The sequence below is a fragment of the Eutrema salsugineum genome, unplaced genomic scaffold (assembly GCF_000478725.1).
Source record: "Eutrema salsugineum unplaced genomic scaffold, Eutsalg1_0 scaffold_6, whole genome shotgun sequence".
NCBI classification, from domain to species: domain Eukaryota; kingdom Viridiplantae; phylum Streptophyta; class Magnoliopsida; order Brassicales; family Brassicaceae; genus Eutrema; species Eutrema salsugineum.
In genome coordinates this window covers 11,221,535-11,234,292 of record NW_006256547.1, presented here as the reverse complement: position 1 = coordinate 11,234,292, position 12,758 = coordinate 11,221,535, and the positions used below count along the sequence as shown (strand labels likewise).

Below are 12,758 nucleotides of genomic sequence, written 5' to 3'. Positions count from 1 at the left end.
ATACTTTAACAATAATATTTATATTAATACATAATTTATATAAAATATAAACAATAATATCAGCATAATATGTGTATTAACAGTAATTTATTTAGAATATTCATTGATAATAATTAAAAAATTATCGTGATAACTGTGATAGCAAAATTTTGAAGAATAAGGATGATATAGTCTTTTTGTGGTGAATAGGTCTGTGGGACCTACACTCATAATGTGTCTCTTAATTTTGATAATATCTAGAGACAATTTGCTAGAAATTCTACATTCTAGTCAAAATTAAGTAAATGGGAAAAACAGTAAATTGATAAGACAGTTGTCGGACACTTTGAAAATGTTATTACTTTTTAACCTCTCATTCTTTTGTTAGGAGTCTTTCTTCCCATATGGAGTTTCTCTTTCATCATTTTTCTTTCGTTAACATATAAGTTATACAACTACATAACTTATCATCATACTACATATTTTATTATGTTATCTTGCTAATACTAAGTTTACATCAATAAAGGATATGTTATCTTGCTAACACTAAATTTGTATTCGCTAATAATTTATTTAATGTTTCTAATATACTATTTTTATCCGCTAACAATTTATTTATCATCTCTAACATAATATTTGTATTCGCTAACATGTTATTTATTTTCAAAACATTGAAACTTAGTTAGAGGTAAGACATTGGCAGCTATCTACGTTTTAGAGTAAATACATTTGCAGCTATCTAGGTTACTTTAAAGTATGATATTATTTTGTTTAACGCGATACAAATAAATTTAACATGTTAACAACTTATATATTGCACTAAAACATCTGTCTAGAATCAGTATCCATGGCGACAAAAGTGAAATCGTCGACGACTTCTCGAATCAGTGCCATCTCTGATTCAAGATTCTCGTTCCACACCTCGCCATCTCTGATTCAAGATTCTCGTTCCACACCTTGCAGATTTGTATCGAGTCGTCCTCTGGATACATTGTCATGATTTGTGATGAATCTTGACAGATCTAGAGCAAGATTCGATCCGGTTTGCAGAACTTAAAAAAAAATCAATCATTTCTACCATTAGAGCACAAAAAACAAAATCTGAGCAGGTACGTATTGAAACATTTAAGCAAAAAAGACAACAATAAATTATAGTTTTCATCCTTGTCTATGCTTCAAATTGTAGTGAGGGAGAGAAAGAAATAGGTGAGAGAGAGTGTGTTCGTCGCTGTAGGCTTCGAATTGTAGTGAGGGAGAGAAAAAGTTACAGGAATAACTAAATAGGGGTAAGATTGTATTATTGAAAAATGCACAGTGCTTGAATAATTGTTTTTTCCATTTACCTAACTATGAATAGTAATAAGGTCATATGGTACATTTATTTTAATATCTATTACCCTTTATTGTAATTACTCTATTTTCAAAACAGATTTGATAGGTGTTCTGGTGTATGTTGGAAGACTTATTAGGGTTAAAGAATACTCAACTGATTGTGAATATGAAAAATTTACCAGCTGTTTAAAGTTTGCTATAAGAGATAACAGGTGATTGATGTTAATTTTACCCTTTTAATTCAAGTATCATTATAACTAACAATTTTGTTTCAATCAGTTGTCTTGCAAATGGTAACTTGGCTGATGAGTTCCAAAGTCACTGGTGGTCTGGATGTGCTTCTGAAATTATTGTGTTTTAACTGATTGCAAGTTTGATTCATGATTTGATATAGTTTTGTTATTATAATCAACGTATGGATAAGATTCTGGTGACGATATATAGTACGTTTTTACTACAGTAATTTTAATTTTATAGGTGTCTTAACAGTACATGAAGACATAGGGTTATCAAGATTTCTGTTTAATCCTCAAATAGAAAAAGTAGAGTCGTTTAAAGAAAGGTATGAACAATCAAATATACTTTATAATTCTCTAAAAATAGCAATGATATAACAATTCTAATTACATAGGTATATGCCTTGATTAAGAAGACCAATGACATTGATCAAACTGATGAGTAAGATTGGATCTAATACAACTATGCTACGTGATGGGTTTCTTAGAGAAGAGCTTATAATGTTTGTTGTTAAATCAAAAACTGTAATAGATTATCTGAGTTATTTTTGTTCTCTGATTTCATTATCATAGCGGATTTCAGTTTACTATTATATTCTATTTTCCTAGTTTATTGTGATCTGAACGTCATATCAATCCACTATAGATATAAATCAAAGTTATTCAACATGAAATCATGAAACCAAAATAAAGAACCAAAAAAAATACGAAATATATTATTATATATATATATATGTAAACCATACAAATTTTTTAAGAGGTTCATAATCTAGTATTATTAATATTCTACTATGCGAGTGAGTAATGTTTCGAACAGAACTGGAATATTAATCAGGGTTGTTGTCGACCTTTAGAAATGCTGATGGCATGTTGAAGTTGCCTGGGTTTGATTTTCGGGAAAAGAAGGGGGCAAGATGATGAGGGTTCTGCCTCTGTAGAAATATCTTTCAACTCCGTGGTGGGCGCCAATTGTTGTAAGATTAGGCCTGAAACAAATTATATTAAAAATTGAGCTCGGAGAATTTCGTATTGTATAAAGCTTTAGAGTTTGGCAATCGTTAGGATGATTTGTTTAGCTAGATGACGAGCTAGCTACAAAGGGATATTTGAGCTCGGTCCTGAATAATTTAATAAAGAAATCGGAGTTTGGACGTTATAAGTTGATTTCTTTATTTAGGATGGGACTCTCTTTTTACAACGAACGACACGCTTTCTTTTTATAATGAAATTAAGACAGTTATTAGAAAATATTTAGGCCAGTCATCACAGGTGGCGAAATCCGGCATGGTAATATATTGGCACAAAAAAACATAACTAAAAAAAAAAAGAAAAGAAATAAATTACAGACACAAACTAACCATTGAACGACTAAGTACAAAAGATTGTGGTTAAATTATAAAACTCTCTCTCATAATTTCCCAATGGATATAATAACGGAAGTTGAAGTCATGCTTAATCCAGTTAATGCATCTATCTTGCCTTTTCTTCACAACTCTTCTCATTTTCGTTCTTTTTGTCTCTCTTAGGCACTCCGATATGATATTAAAGAGTTCTGCCATGTTGAGAGAAGTATCCTTTGCGTAGTTGTCAATGATCTTTGGCAAGAGAATCCTTGTCTCCCTCTTATCAAATTCAACTCTTGTCTGGATGAAACCGTCTCTTGCTTGCCTTAGTTCTTGAAAGATTCCTTCCGCTGTATAAATTCGGACCTGGTGAATCCAATAGATTGTTAGGGAATAGCTATCTCGGTTGGTGAGTAGATCAAAATAGGAAAGAATTTAGTCGGTGTAATACCATTGGATCGGTTAATGCCCCGGTAGAAAGGGCAAAGTGAAGAAGTGGTTCGGCATACTCCAACGCATATGTGTGGCCACTGCTACTTGTCTTTGAACTCCTAGCAGGTGAAAACAGCATCCATAAACGCTATCATGACCAAATAGAAAACGTGTTAAAATTGTATTCTTGAAATGAGGAGATTGCAACATGATTGTATGTAAAGAAATGCCCTGGTTGTTTTTTATAAGTTTTTTTTTTAACGAAATTGTTTTTTATAAGTTTCACAAAGACTTTCTCAAATTTTCTCTTAAATAGTTTTGCAAAGAGAAATTCATTTGCAACTCGCAGTGGGGTTTTGGTTAAATACTAAGCACCATGGTTTTATTTGAGGAAATCTAATGCAAACGTAAACAAATAATTGAAATCATAATCAACTTACTGATGGTGAACGGCATTCACGAAGCCCCAGTATCGAACTTTGGACATCGTATGCATTCACCCACTTCCCACCAATGTTAAATGCTGCCTATACAGGTTAAACATATAATTGCTTAAGATCTTAGATGATAAATGATCTAACATTAAACCTCTAATGATCCATATTTCAAACCTTCAAGATCATCGTGCTTGTTGCATCTTCACCCATTCCATTTACAATATACGCCTGTAACACAGCAACATTTAGATCATAAAGATAACAAAAGGGGCAGAAAATATATTCCACGACTCGGATTTGCTATTTTTCGTACATGCATCACCAGAGCATTATGGATATTGATCCAGAATGCAACCTTTTCTTCCCGAGCCATCCTTGCCGGATCAACATTTTCAAGCTTTTGAACCAGCGATCTGCATTTAGTCAGCTCTAAACGGAGTAAGCAACTTTAATATCTATGTAGTGCAAGTATTTTTTACAGCGTAACCTTACCTAAAATTCTGAAGCAAACTATCAACGGACTTCAAATTGTCCTCATCGAGGCAAAGCTTATGGATAATGACTCCAAGTTCCTGTCCACACTTCTCATCATTGATATTTTCATTATTTGTGTTATTGACCAATCTGCTATGCCCCTTGTCTGAGAGTTTGAAGTGTATCACACTAATAAGTCTCAGAAGCTCTTCAGAGAGTTTATTAGGACCAAGATTGTTAAGACCAAGAAGATCTGCCAAACTCGGGTTACCAGACTCGGATCTTTTTATCTTGTCCTGAAACGTATTGCAATCACAAATTTATATTAGTGGACAAAAAAAAAAAAAAAACTGCAACTACATCTATGTATGCATCTTCAAACTAAGACCATTCACCGTTTCCAAAAATGGTTTGAAACTCGGCGAGAGAGATGTATCAGACACAGAAGACACTTGGTCATTGTGAACTTTGGTCGTGTAAGGCTTCCATGGAGGAAGGGAAGAATCATCTGGTAATAATAATGAAGGAAAATGATCTCCAAAAGATGTTCTATAGAGCGAGAGAAGATACCGCTCTAACTGTAAGATCTCTGTCTCAAGCTCCGTGATCTCCTCCCTCAGTTCTTCGTTAGACTGCAAAATCCAGAGCCCATAAACAGATGAGCTCGCATGTATGTATTTTATTTATTTTGTCTGCCTAAAATTTAAACATAATAATTTTCAGAAAATATAGTTCTGGAATCAGAGCAAGGGTGTACAAGGTCCTGATTCAAATAGAAAAATTTCTTAGAAGGAAACTTTAACTATATACATAAATCACGGCCTTGTATATATATGTCATATTAAATATACGTTTAATAAATAACTTGAACAGAGCTTGTGATAGAATGAGATTAGAAGTCAGACAATCCGTCCAGAATTTTAAGCTACGAGAAATCAAAGGCAGTGTGAAATTAATAAAATCTATCGCCAAGCAAACAAAACCCGTTCAAAATAGTATATAAAAAGCATGAAATGTGAAGTTGACCTTAGGCATTGTGCAACCAAAGCTGGACTTGGCTTTTTCGACATCCCAGGGTGGAGATTTCTTTGGATACAAAGTAAAACCACGATTTCAGAAACAAAATGATAAATTAATCAATTCATCAAGATTTCAAGTAGATGAGTATTATTTTATAAAAAAACGAGTAGATGAGTATTAGTAACAAGAACTTACAGAAATGGCTACTGAGGGCCCATTTTGAAATGCTCTGCAAAATGAATAAAAATCCCCATGATTAATTAACAATATTGAAATTTCAATAAGAATCAAATTAGACTAGATTAACCTCATTAAAGTAACTACCTTGGAGTAGTTAGCTGGGAAGAAGATGACGAAGAAGAAAAAGAAGAAGATGAATAGGAAGAGAACCGATAATTCCTTGATGGCATTCTTGTAGTTAAGATTTTCTTTCAAAACCCAGAAAGCTGCTAGAATGGAAGATGGTGACTGGTCAAGGTGTGGCAGAGAAGAAGCTAATAAAAGAAGGAATTAAGAGACGGGGGAAGGTGAAAAGTGTAGTGATTGGGTTTGGTATCTGAACAAAGCCACCACTCGGGCAAAATAATCTAACTGAACCACATACGAAATCTAACCAACGCTGATCAAACAAGAAAATTATAATAATACATCAAGTGAAATTATGTGGCATACCGAATTAAAACTCACACATCCAAATCTTTCCCCAGAATTTTTTTTTTCTTTTTGTCCACAAGTAGAAAAGAGGATGACCCACTCCTCCCATTAATAGTATAAACATAAAAAAAAAACAAAGTCAGTGCCACTTCTCCCATTAAAAACATACAAAGAGCAAATATAATGCCCGTTGTTTCTCATGTCTTGTTTGTAAGAATATTTCTGTTCTTAGGTAACATGTAAATTTTTTTTTAATTATAAGGATTAAGTTCATATTAAAATTTAGAATTCTAACATAAAAGATAACACCGTGATGGATTCGATTACAGACATTAGGATTCGGGTGTATTAACCATCATCCTTACCTTCCAATATTGACAAAGTATTTCATTAAAGATCATATATATATATATATATATATATATATATAAGAAATGAGGTGTGTAATAAGTAAAGCTTGGTGAGCAAGCTAAAGAAAAACTTGGACCTTAAGCTAAAGAGAAACTTTGGCTCTAAGCTAAAAGAAAACTTAGAGAAAAAGTTTGTACTCTTACTCTCTTATAAATAGATGAATTAGCTCCATCCTAAAGGTTATGAGAGAGAGAATCACTATAAAAGAAAAGCTTTTTAAACACCCATAAAAGAAAAGAAAGATAGAAATGTTTGATCTATTCTCCATCAAAAGAGATCCTAAAAGACAAATATTAAGGAAGAAGTAATCAATTGATTTCATGACCAATCTAAGCATGGATCAAGGTTAGTATTTCTTCTTCTTCTATAAAAGTGTAATTAGTTGGATTAAATTCAAATCTAGATGATCTTGGAAGTAGATTTCGTAATTGAAATCATAATAGAATTCTTACATTATGGTATCAGAGCAATCTAGATTTGTTTAATTCATCATGGATGAAGGGTTCTTTGCATAAAATTGTTATACTTCAAGAGAGCACCATTATAAAATAAAACTTGAACAGTTGATTTAGTTTTGTATGGTTGGTGTCTCATATGGTTTTGAAGTAACACTTAATGTTATTAGATATTATGAAAAATTGAAATGCTTCCGCTTTGAATTTATCAAAAATAAAAGGGTAATTATGTTATGAAATGTTTACCTATTAAAGTTTCAATGTTTATATTGTATATATAGCATGTTAGTCACTAAAGTAGTCTTGTTATATTACACATATACATTTTAAAAAATAGTCAATTATGATAATTAAAGAGATGCTATAAATAATATTAAAATTAATTTTGATTGAACAATTGTTTTACTATCTATATTCAAAGAGATTACCCAAAGGTGAATCATTTGAAAATAGTCTAATATTAAAAGGATTAACCATTTTTTTACTATGGTCAATAACATGTATACCCAAAAGTAGGATGGTTATTTGATTTGTGTATGATTTGGTTAGTCATAAAAGAGTAAATTTTAGCATCGATTAAAGTATGTGTATTTAAGTACTGCCCAAAGATTGCTTAATTACATGCGTTAAAGTTTATATTACAGTGTTTGAATCTATATTAAAGTCACAAAGCATTAAAGGATAAGCATGTATAAAATGTTTGCAGCTTCATATATTTGCATCTGCTAACTCTGTCGTAAAGTTCAATGAGCTCGGTTTTGGGAAATGGTCCGAACAGATCTGGTTTACATTGGGTGTTATGGCATTGGACTCTGCCATATTGATAGAAAAGGAGCCCTCAATCATTACAGTATATAGCTCTGAATATGAAAAGTCTTGGTATGGGAGAGAGGAGCGATCTTACAGGCTGAGCTTGAACCTTATGAGGTTGACGATGGCGGAAATTATTAAGCCGTCTATGTCTAAGACAAAGAAATCAAAGGAATTTTTGCAGAAAATTAAGGAGTGTTCATAGTAGGATTTGGCTGATAAATCAATTGTAGGAAGCTTAATGAATGAACTTACTACAAGAAAGTTTGACTGGTCTCAGCCAATCCATGATCATGTGACACACATGTCGAACTTGGCAGCAAAGTTGATGACCTTGGGAATGCAGGTTTATGAACAGTTCTTTGTCCAATTCAACATGAACTCTCTTCTTTTAATTTGAGTTTAGCCAGTTCCAGGTGAATTACAACACCATTAAAGAAAAACATAACTTTAAGGAATTAAAGGCTATGTTAGTTCAAGAGAAAGAGAAATTAAAGCAAATGAAGGATCAAGTTGTGAATCTCGTAGGTCATGGAAGTGCCAACAGCAATAAAGGAAATCAAGTAGAAAGGACCAAGGAAAGGATAAAACCCTTGTGAAATAACATGAAAGTATAAGTCATAAGAAATGGAATTGTTTCTTTTACAGGAGGAAAGGGCAGTTAAAGAAAGATTATCCGAAAATAAAGGTATGTTCGATAAGAAAGGTAAACATTACAGTTTTCGTTTGCTCTGAATCGAACCTTATCGAAGTGCCTAATAATATTTGGTGGTTAGATTATGGTGCTACTGTTCATGTGTCTCATATTAAGCAAAGATTCAGTTTATCAATGTCCATAAGAGGACATGAACATTTTTGTTCATGGGAAACAAGATGAAAGAAATAATAGAATGCATAGGGACGTATAGATTTGTCATGGACACTGGGTGTCATATTGATCTTGAAAAGTGTCTCTATGTACCTGAATGAGCTAGAAATCTTGTTTTTCTAAGTAACTGGATAATTTAGATTTTTTTTATTTTAAGAATAGACATTGTTTCTCATTGTACCGTAATGATTACATTTTGGTAGTGGTGCTTTATTGATTCACTTTATAGGTTCAATCTTGATGAAACGTTTTCTGAATCTCTGTTTAATATTGAAAACTGAGGCGTTCAGCATAGTGCATCAGATGAAAGTTTTTTTTTCTTATGGCATCAAAGGTTAGTTCACATTTCCAAAGAAAGGATTATGAAGTTAGTAAAGAATGAGATCTTCCTCAATTGGATTCTAATAACCTAAATGTATGTATATATTACATTAAAGGAAAGCAAACTAAACCTACAGTAAAGAAAACAGCCACAAGAAGCACTCAGATATTAGAGTTAATACATACCGATGTTTGTGGGCCTTTTGATGGGGAAAACGACCAATTAGTACCTCAACTCTGTCAACTGGTACCGATTAGTACCTAAACAATTTTGATGTGCTAATTAATACCCGAACTTTTGAAAATCGGAATATTCATACCCAAACTAATATTATTTTGGCCAGAATCAACTTTGACCCGAATTCTGTTAGTCAATGTCGTTAAAATATTAACGGTGATGACTCAGATGCCATGTGTCACGAAAAAAAATTAAACATGACATGCATACTTTGGTGATCGGACTTGGGTTCAAAGAAGGCCGATGGGCCATGTTACCACTGCGCTATAACAACTTTTTTGAATATGTGTAACCACAAAAATAGAAAAGGGGATGATTAGCTGCTAAGATCCAAATCCAATCTCTTTCTTCTCGTCACTCGATCCAACCCAAAACCCGACCCGACTCTCCTCTTTCTCCACTTCCTTCGTCTTCTCCGAGCTCCCTGACATATCAACAAGCCCTGGCTTCGGCATCTGCTTCGTCCTCTCCCATTCCACCAACATCCCCGTTCAATTCCCCGTTCCTTTCCTCGCCGTCAAATTCAACACCGGTCAGAACTTTGAAGTCAACGACATCGACGGAAACCACATAGGGATCGACCTTAACAGTATCCGTGATCTGGTTATTGCAAATTATGTCGATTGATATATGGACGTCGACTTGGGTTGAGGTTCGAACTTACGGTTTATTTGTTTATGTGATTATTAGCCTACAAAGTTATGCAATTGGCGCAGTGGTTAGTGGTTACATAGTGCCCAACACCCTTCTTGAACCCAGATTCGATTCCTGAGGCGTGCATGTCATGATTAATTTGTTTTTTTTCACTAAACGACGCTGTTTTGTAGTTTCGTTCCAACGAGGATGACACATGGCATCTGAGTCATCACCATTAATATTTTAACGATATTGACTAACAGAATTCGGGTATAAATTGGTTTCGGCCAAAAAAATATTAGTTTGGGTATGAATATTCCGATTTTCAGAAGTTCAGGTATTAATTAGCACACCAAAATTGTTCAGGTACTAATCGGTACCAATTGACAGAGTTGAGGTACTAATTAGCCGTTTTCCCGCCTTTTGATGTTCTGTGATGGAGCGGTGAACAGTATTTCATTACCTTTATTGACAATTACTTACGTTTTGGATATACATACATATCTACTGCATGAAAAGTCTGTGTCAAGGAATGTTCTAGAAATATTCATTGATGAAGTGGAAAGGCAATTATATAAAAAAATTAAAAGTTGTGAGGTCTGATAGAGGTGGTGAGTATTATGGAAAGTTCAATGAAAGTTGACAATGTCCAGGTCCATTTGCAAAGTTCCTTGAAAATAAAGGCATTTGTGCACAATATATAATGTTTGATACTCCTCAGCAGAATGGTGTAGCTAAGAGGCAGAATCGACTTTAACGGATATGGTTATTACTGTTCTAATCATAGTACGAGAATAGTTGAGACGGGTAATGCTTGGTTCATTGAGAATGGTGAAACTAATGGGAGTGGTGAATCACAAAAATAGACATTAAATATATAAAGGATGAAATTCCTTTACCTGGTATTGCACCTAAGATAGTTGTTCCTATTGTTTCATCACAGTTCAGCGACACAATAGAACAACATGATGGTGTGCAAAACCCACTAGCTGAAAGTATAGTTAATGAACCTGTCACAATTCAAAAAGATAATAATGCACCACAAGAACCATTAAGGCGTTCTGGAAGGAAAAAAAAATCTGCCAATTCAGATGAATATGTGGTTTTACACTATTGAAAGTGAATGTGACATAAGCATTGATGTAGACCCTAACTCATACCAGCAAGCCATGGAAAGTAACAATTCAGAAAAGTGGTTGATTGCTTTGAAATAAGAAATGAAGTCTGTGGGTGATAACAATGTTTGTGACTTAGTAGAGTTGCCTAACGGTTTTAAGACTTTTGGCTGTAAATGGGTCTTTAAGACTAAACACGACTCAAAAGGTAACACTGAAAAGGACAAGGCTTGTTGCTAAATGTTTCATCCAAAAGGTCGACATTGACTATAAAGAGATATTCTCTCCAGTTTCAAAGAAGGATTCTTTAAGAATTGGTTTGTCATTGCTGGATCAGTATGATCTTGAGCTTCACCAAATGGATGTAAAGACTGTCTTTCTGAATGGAAAGATTGAGGAAGAAGTATATATGGACAAACCTGAAGGGTTTGTGGCCACAAAAAAAAAGAACATCTGGTATGTAAGCTGAGGAAGTCAATATATGAACTAAAAAAAACTTCCAAATGATGGTATGTAAAGTTTAACGATACTATCTTGTCGTATGGTTTTGAGAGATTATCACTGATTTTTGTATCTACATTAAGGTCAGTGGGAGCAAGTTTGTGGTTTTAGTCCTATATGTTGATGATATTTTGTTTGGTGCAAATGACATGGGTATGTTACATGATATAAAGAAGTATCTCTCGAAGATTTTTGAAATGAAAGATATGGGTGAGGCATCTTATGTGATCGGGATTGAAATACTTCGAGATAGATCACAAGGATGGTTAATTTTGTCTCAGAAATGATATATCCATAAAGTCTTTGAGAGATATAGAATGGAAAATTGCTCCACAGAGATAGCTCCAATTTACAAAGGCAACAAATTTAGAAAAACGCAATGTCCAGAAAGTGAATTGGAGCATAAGGAAATGACAAGAATTTATTATGCATCAGTGGTTGGGAGTTTGAACTAGGTTCAGACATGTATTTGATCATATATCAGTTTTGCTATTGGTATGCTGGGTCGATATCAAAATAATCTCGGAATAGACCACTTGAAACCTGCAAAGAAGGTTCTTAGGTACTTGCAAGGCACCAAAAAGCACATGCTTACATATAGAAGTCTGATCATCTAGAGATCATTGGATATTCAGATTCAGACTAGGCCGGATGCGACGATTGTATGAAATTGATGTTTGGATATCTGTTCTTTTTAGTTGAACAGTGTCATGGAAAAGTGGAAAGCAGTCTGTCATTCCTACTTCCACTAGTAAGGTTGAATTTGTGGCATGATTTAAGGCCACAATTCATGCATTGTGGCTACAGAACTTTATCTCAGGATTTTGAATTTTTTGACAGTATAGAGAAGGCGCTGAGAAATTATTGTGATAATTTTGTAGCTGTCTTCTTTTTAAAGAATTACAAGTACTCCAAGGGTGCTAAACATATGGAGTTAAAGTACTTGTCTGTCAAAGAAGAAGTGCAGAAACGTAAAATGTCTTTTAAGCATATAAGAAATGATATGATGGTTGCAAATCCGTTAATTAAGGGGTTACTGATAACACCGTATTTTGACCACTTTTATGGATCATAATTATGTCTTATGCAGGTGTTTTAACTCTGTTTTCAATGGTTTTTAAATTGTTTTCAATTTTTTAGAGTTTCAAAAGACTTTACAGGAAACTTGGACAAAAGATATGCAATTTGGAACAAATGAGTAATTTTGGATAAATGCAGATGGTCAGAAGTATGATAAGAGATGAAGACCTTCTCACCGTGTGATCACCCCCAAAATTTGAGACAACATAGAGGATCCAACCAGCTTTCTAATGCACTTGGTTTGGAGACAATCCAACGGTTAGATCTTCGGGTTCTCCCGATGCAATAAAGACAGAATTACGGAAGGGAGCCACAAGCCTGGACCGCGGCCAACACCCATTTTCCCGCGGTAGAGCCACCGCGACCGCGGACATTGGTTGTTCACTTTCCTGACGACTTAATTAAAGCCCAGATCA

At 33.9% G+C, this 12,758-nt stretch overlaps 1 protein-coding gene across 1 annotated transcript; it reads right to left on the bottom strand.

The window, feature by feature from the left end:
- Window positions 1-2,762: 2,762 nt before the first annotated feature.
- LOC18012652 lies at window positions 2,763-5,825 on the bottom strand. The gene is made up of 10 exons (XM_006395939.2): window positions 5,578-5,825; window positions 5,449-5,482; window positions 5,260-5,319; window positions 4,629-4,865; window positions 4,252-4,529; window positions 4,073-4,172; window positions 3,934-3,987; window positions 3,763-3,849; window positions 3,342-3,470; window positions 2,763-3,256 (listed from the first exon to the last, which is right to left on the bottom strand). Exons 1-10 carry the CDS (start codon window positions 5,661-5,663, stop codon window positions 2,936-2,938), a joined length of 1,386 nt encoding a protein of 461 aa, XP_006396001.2. The 5' UTR covers window positions 5,664-5,825; the 3' UTR covers window positions 2,763-2,935.
- Between the last annotated feature and the right edge of the window lie 6,933 nt (window positions 5,826-12,758).

Excerpts from the sequence above, each read along its gene's own strand:
- LOC18012652 (XM_006395939.2), bottom strand. The coding sequence starts at position 5,663 with ATGCCATCAAGGAATTATCGGTTCTCTTCCTATTCATCTTCTTCTTTT. Across the intron at positions 4,530-4,628 it reads TCAAACCATTTTTGGAAACG|GACAAGATAAAAAGATCCGA; the intron begins GTGAATGGTCTT and ends AATACGTTTCAG. Across the intron at positions 3,471-3,762 it reads GTGAATGCCGTTCACCATCA|CGTTTATGGATGCTGTTTTC; the intron begins GTAAGTTGATTA and ends TGGTCATGATAG.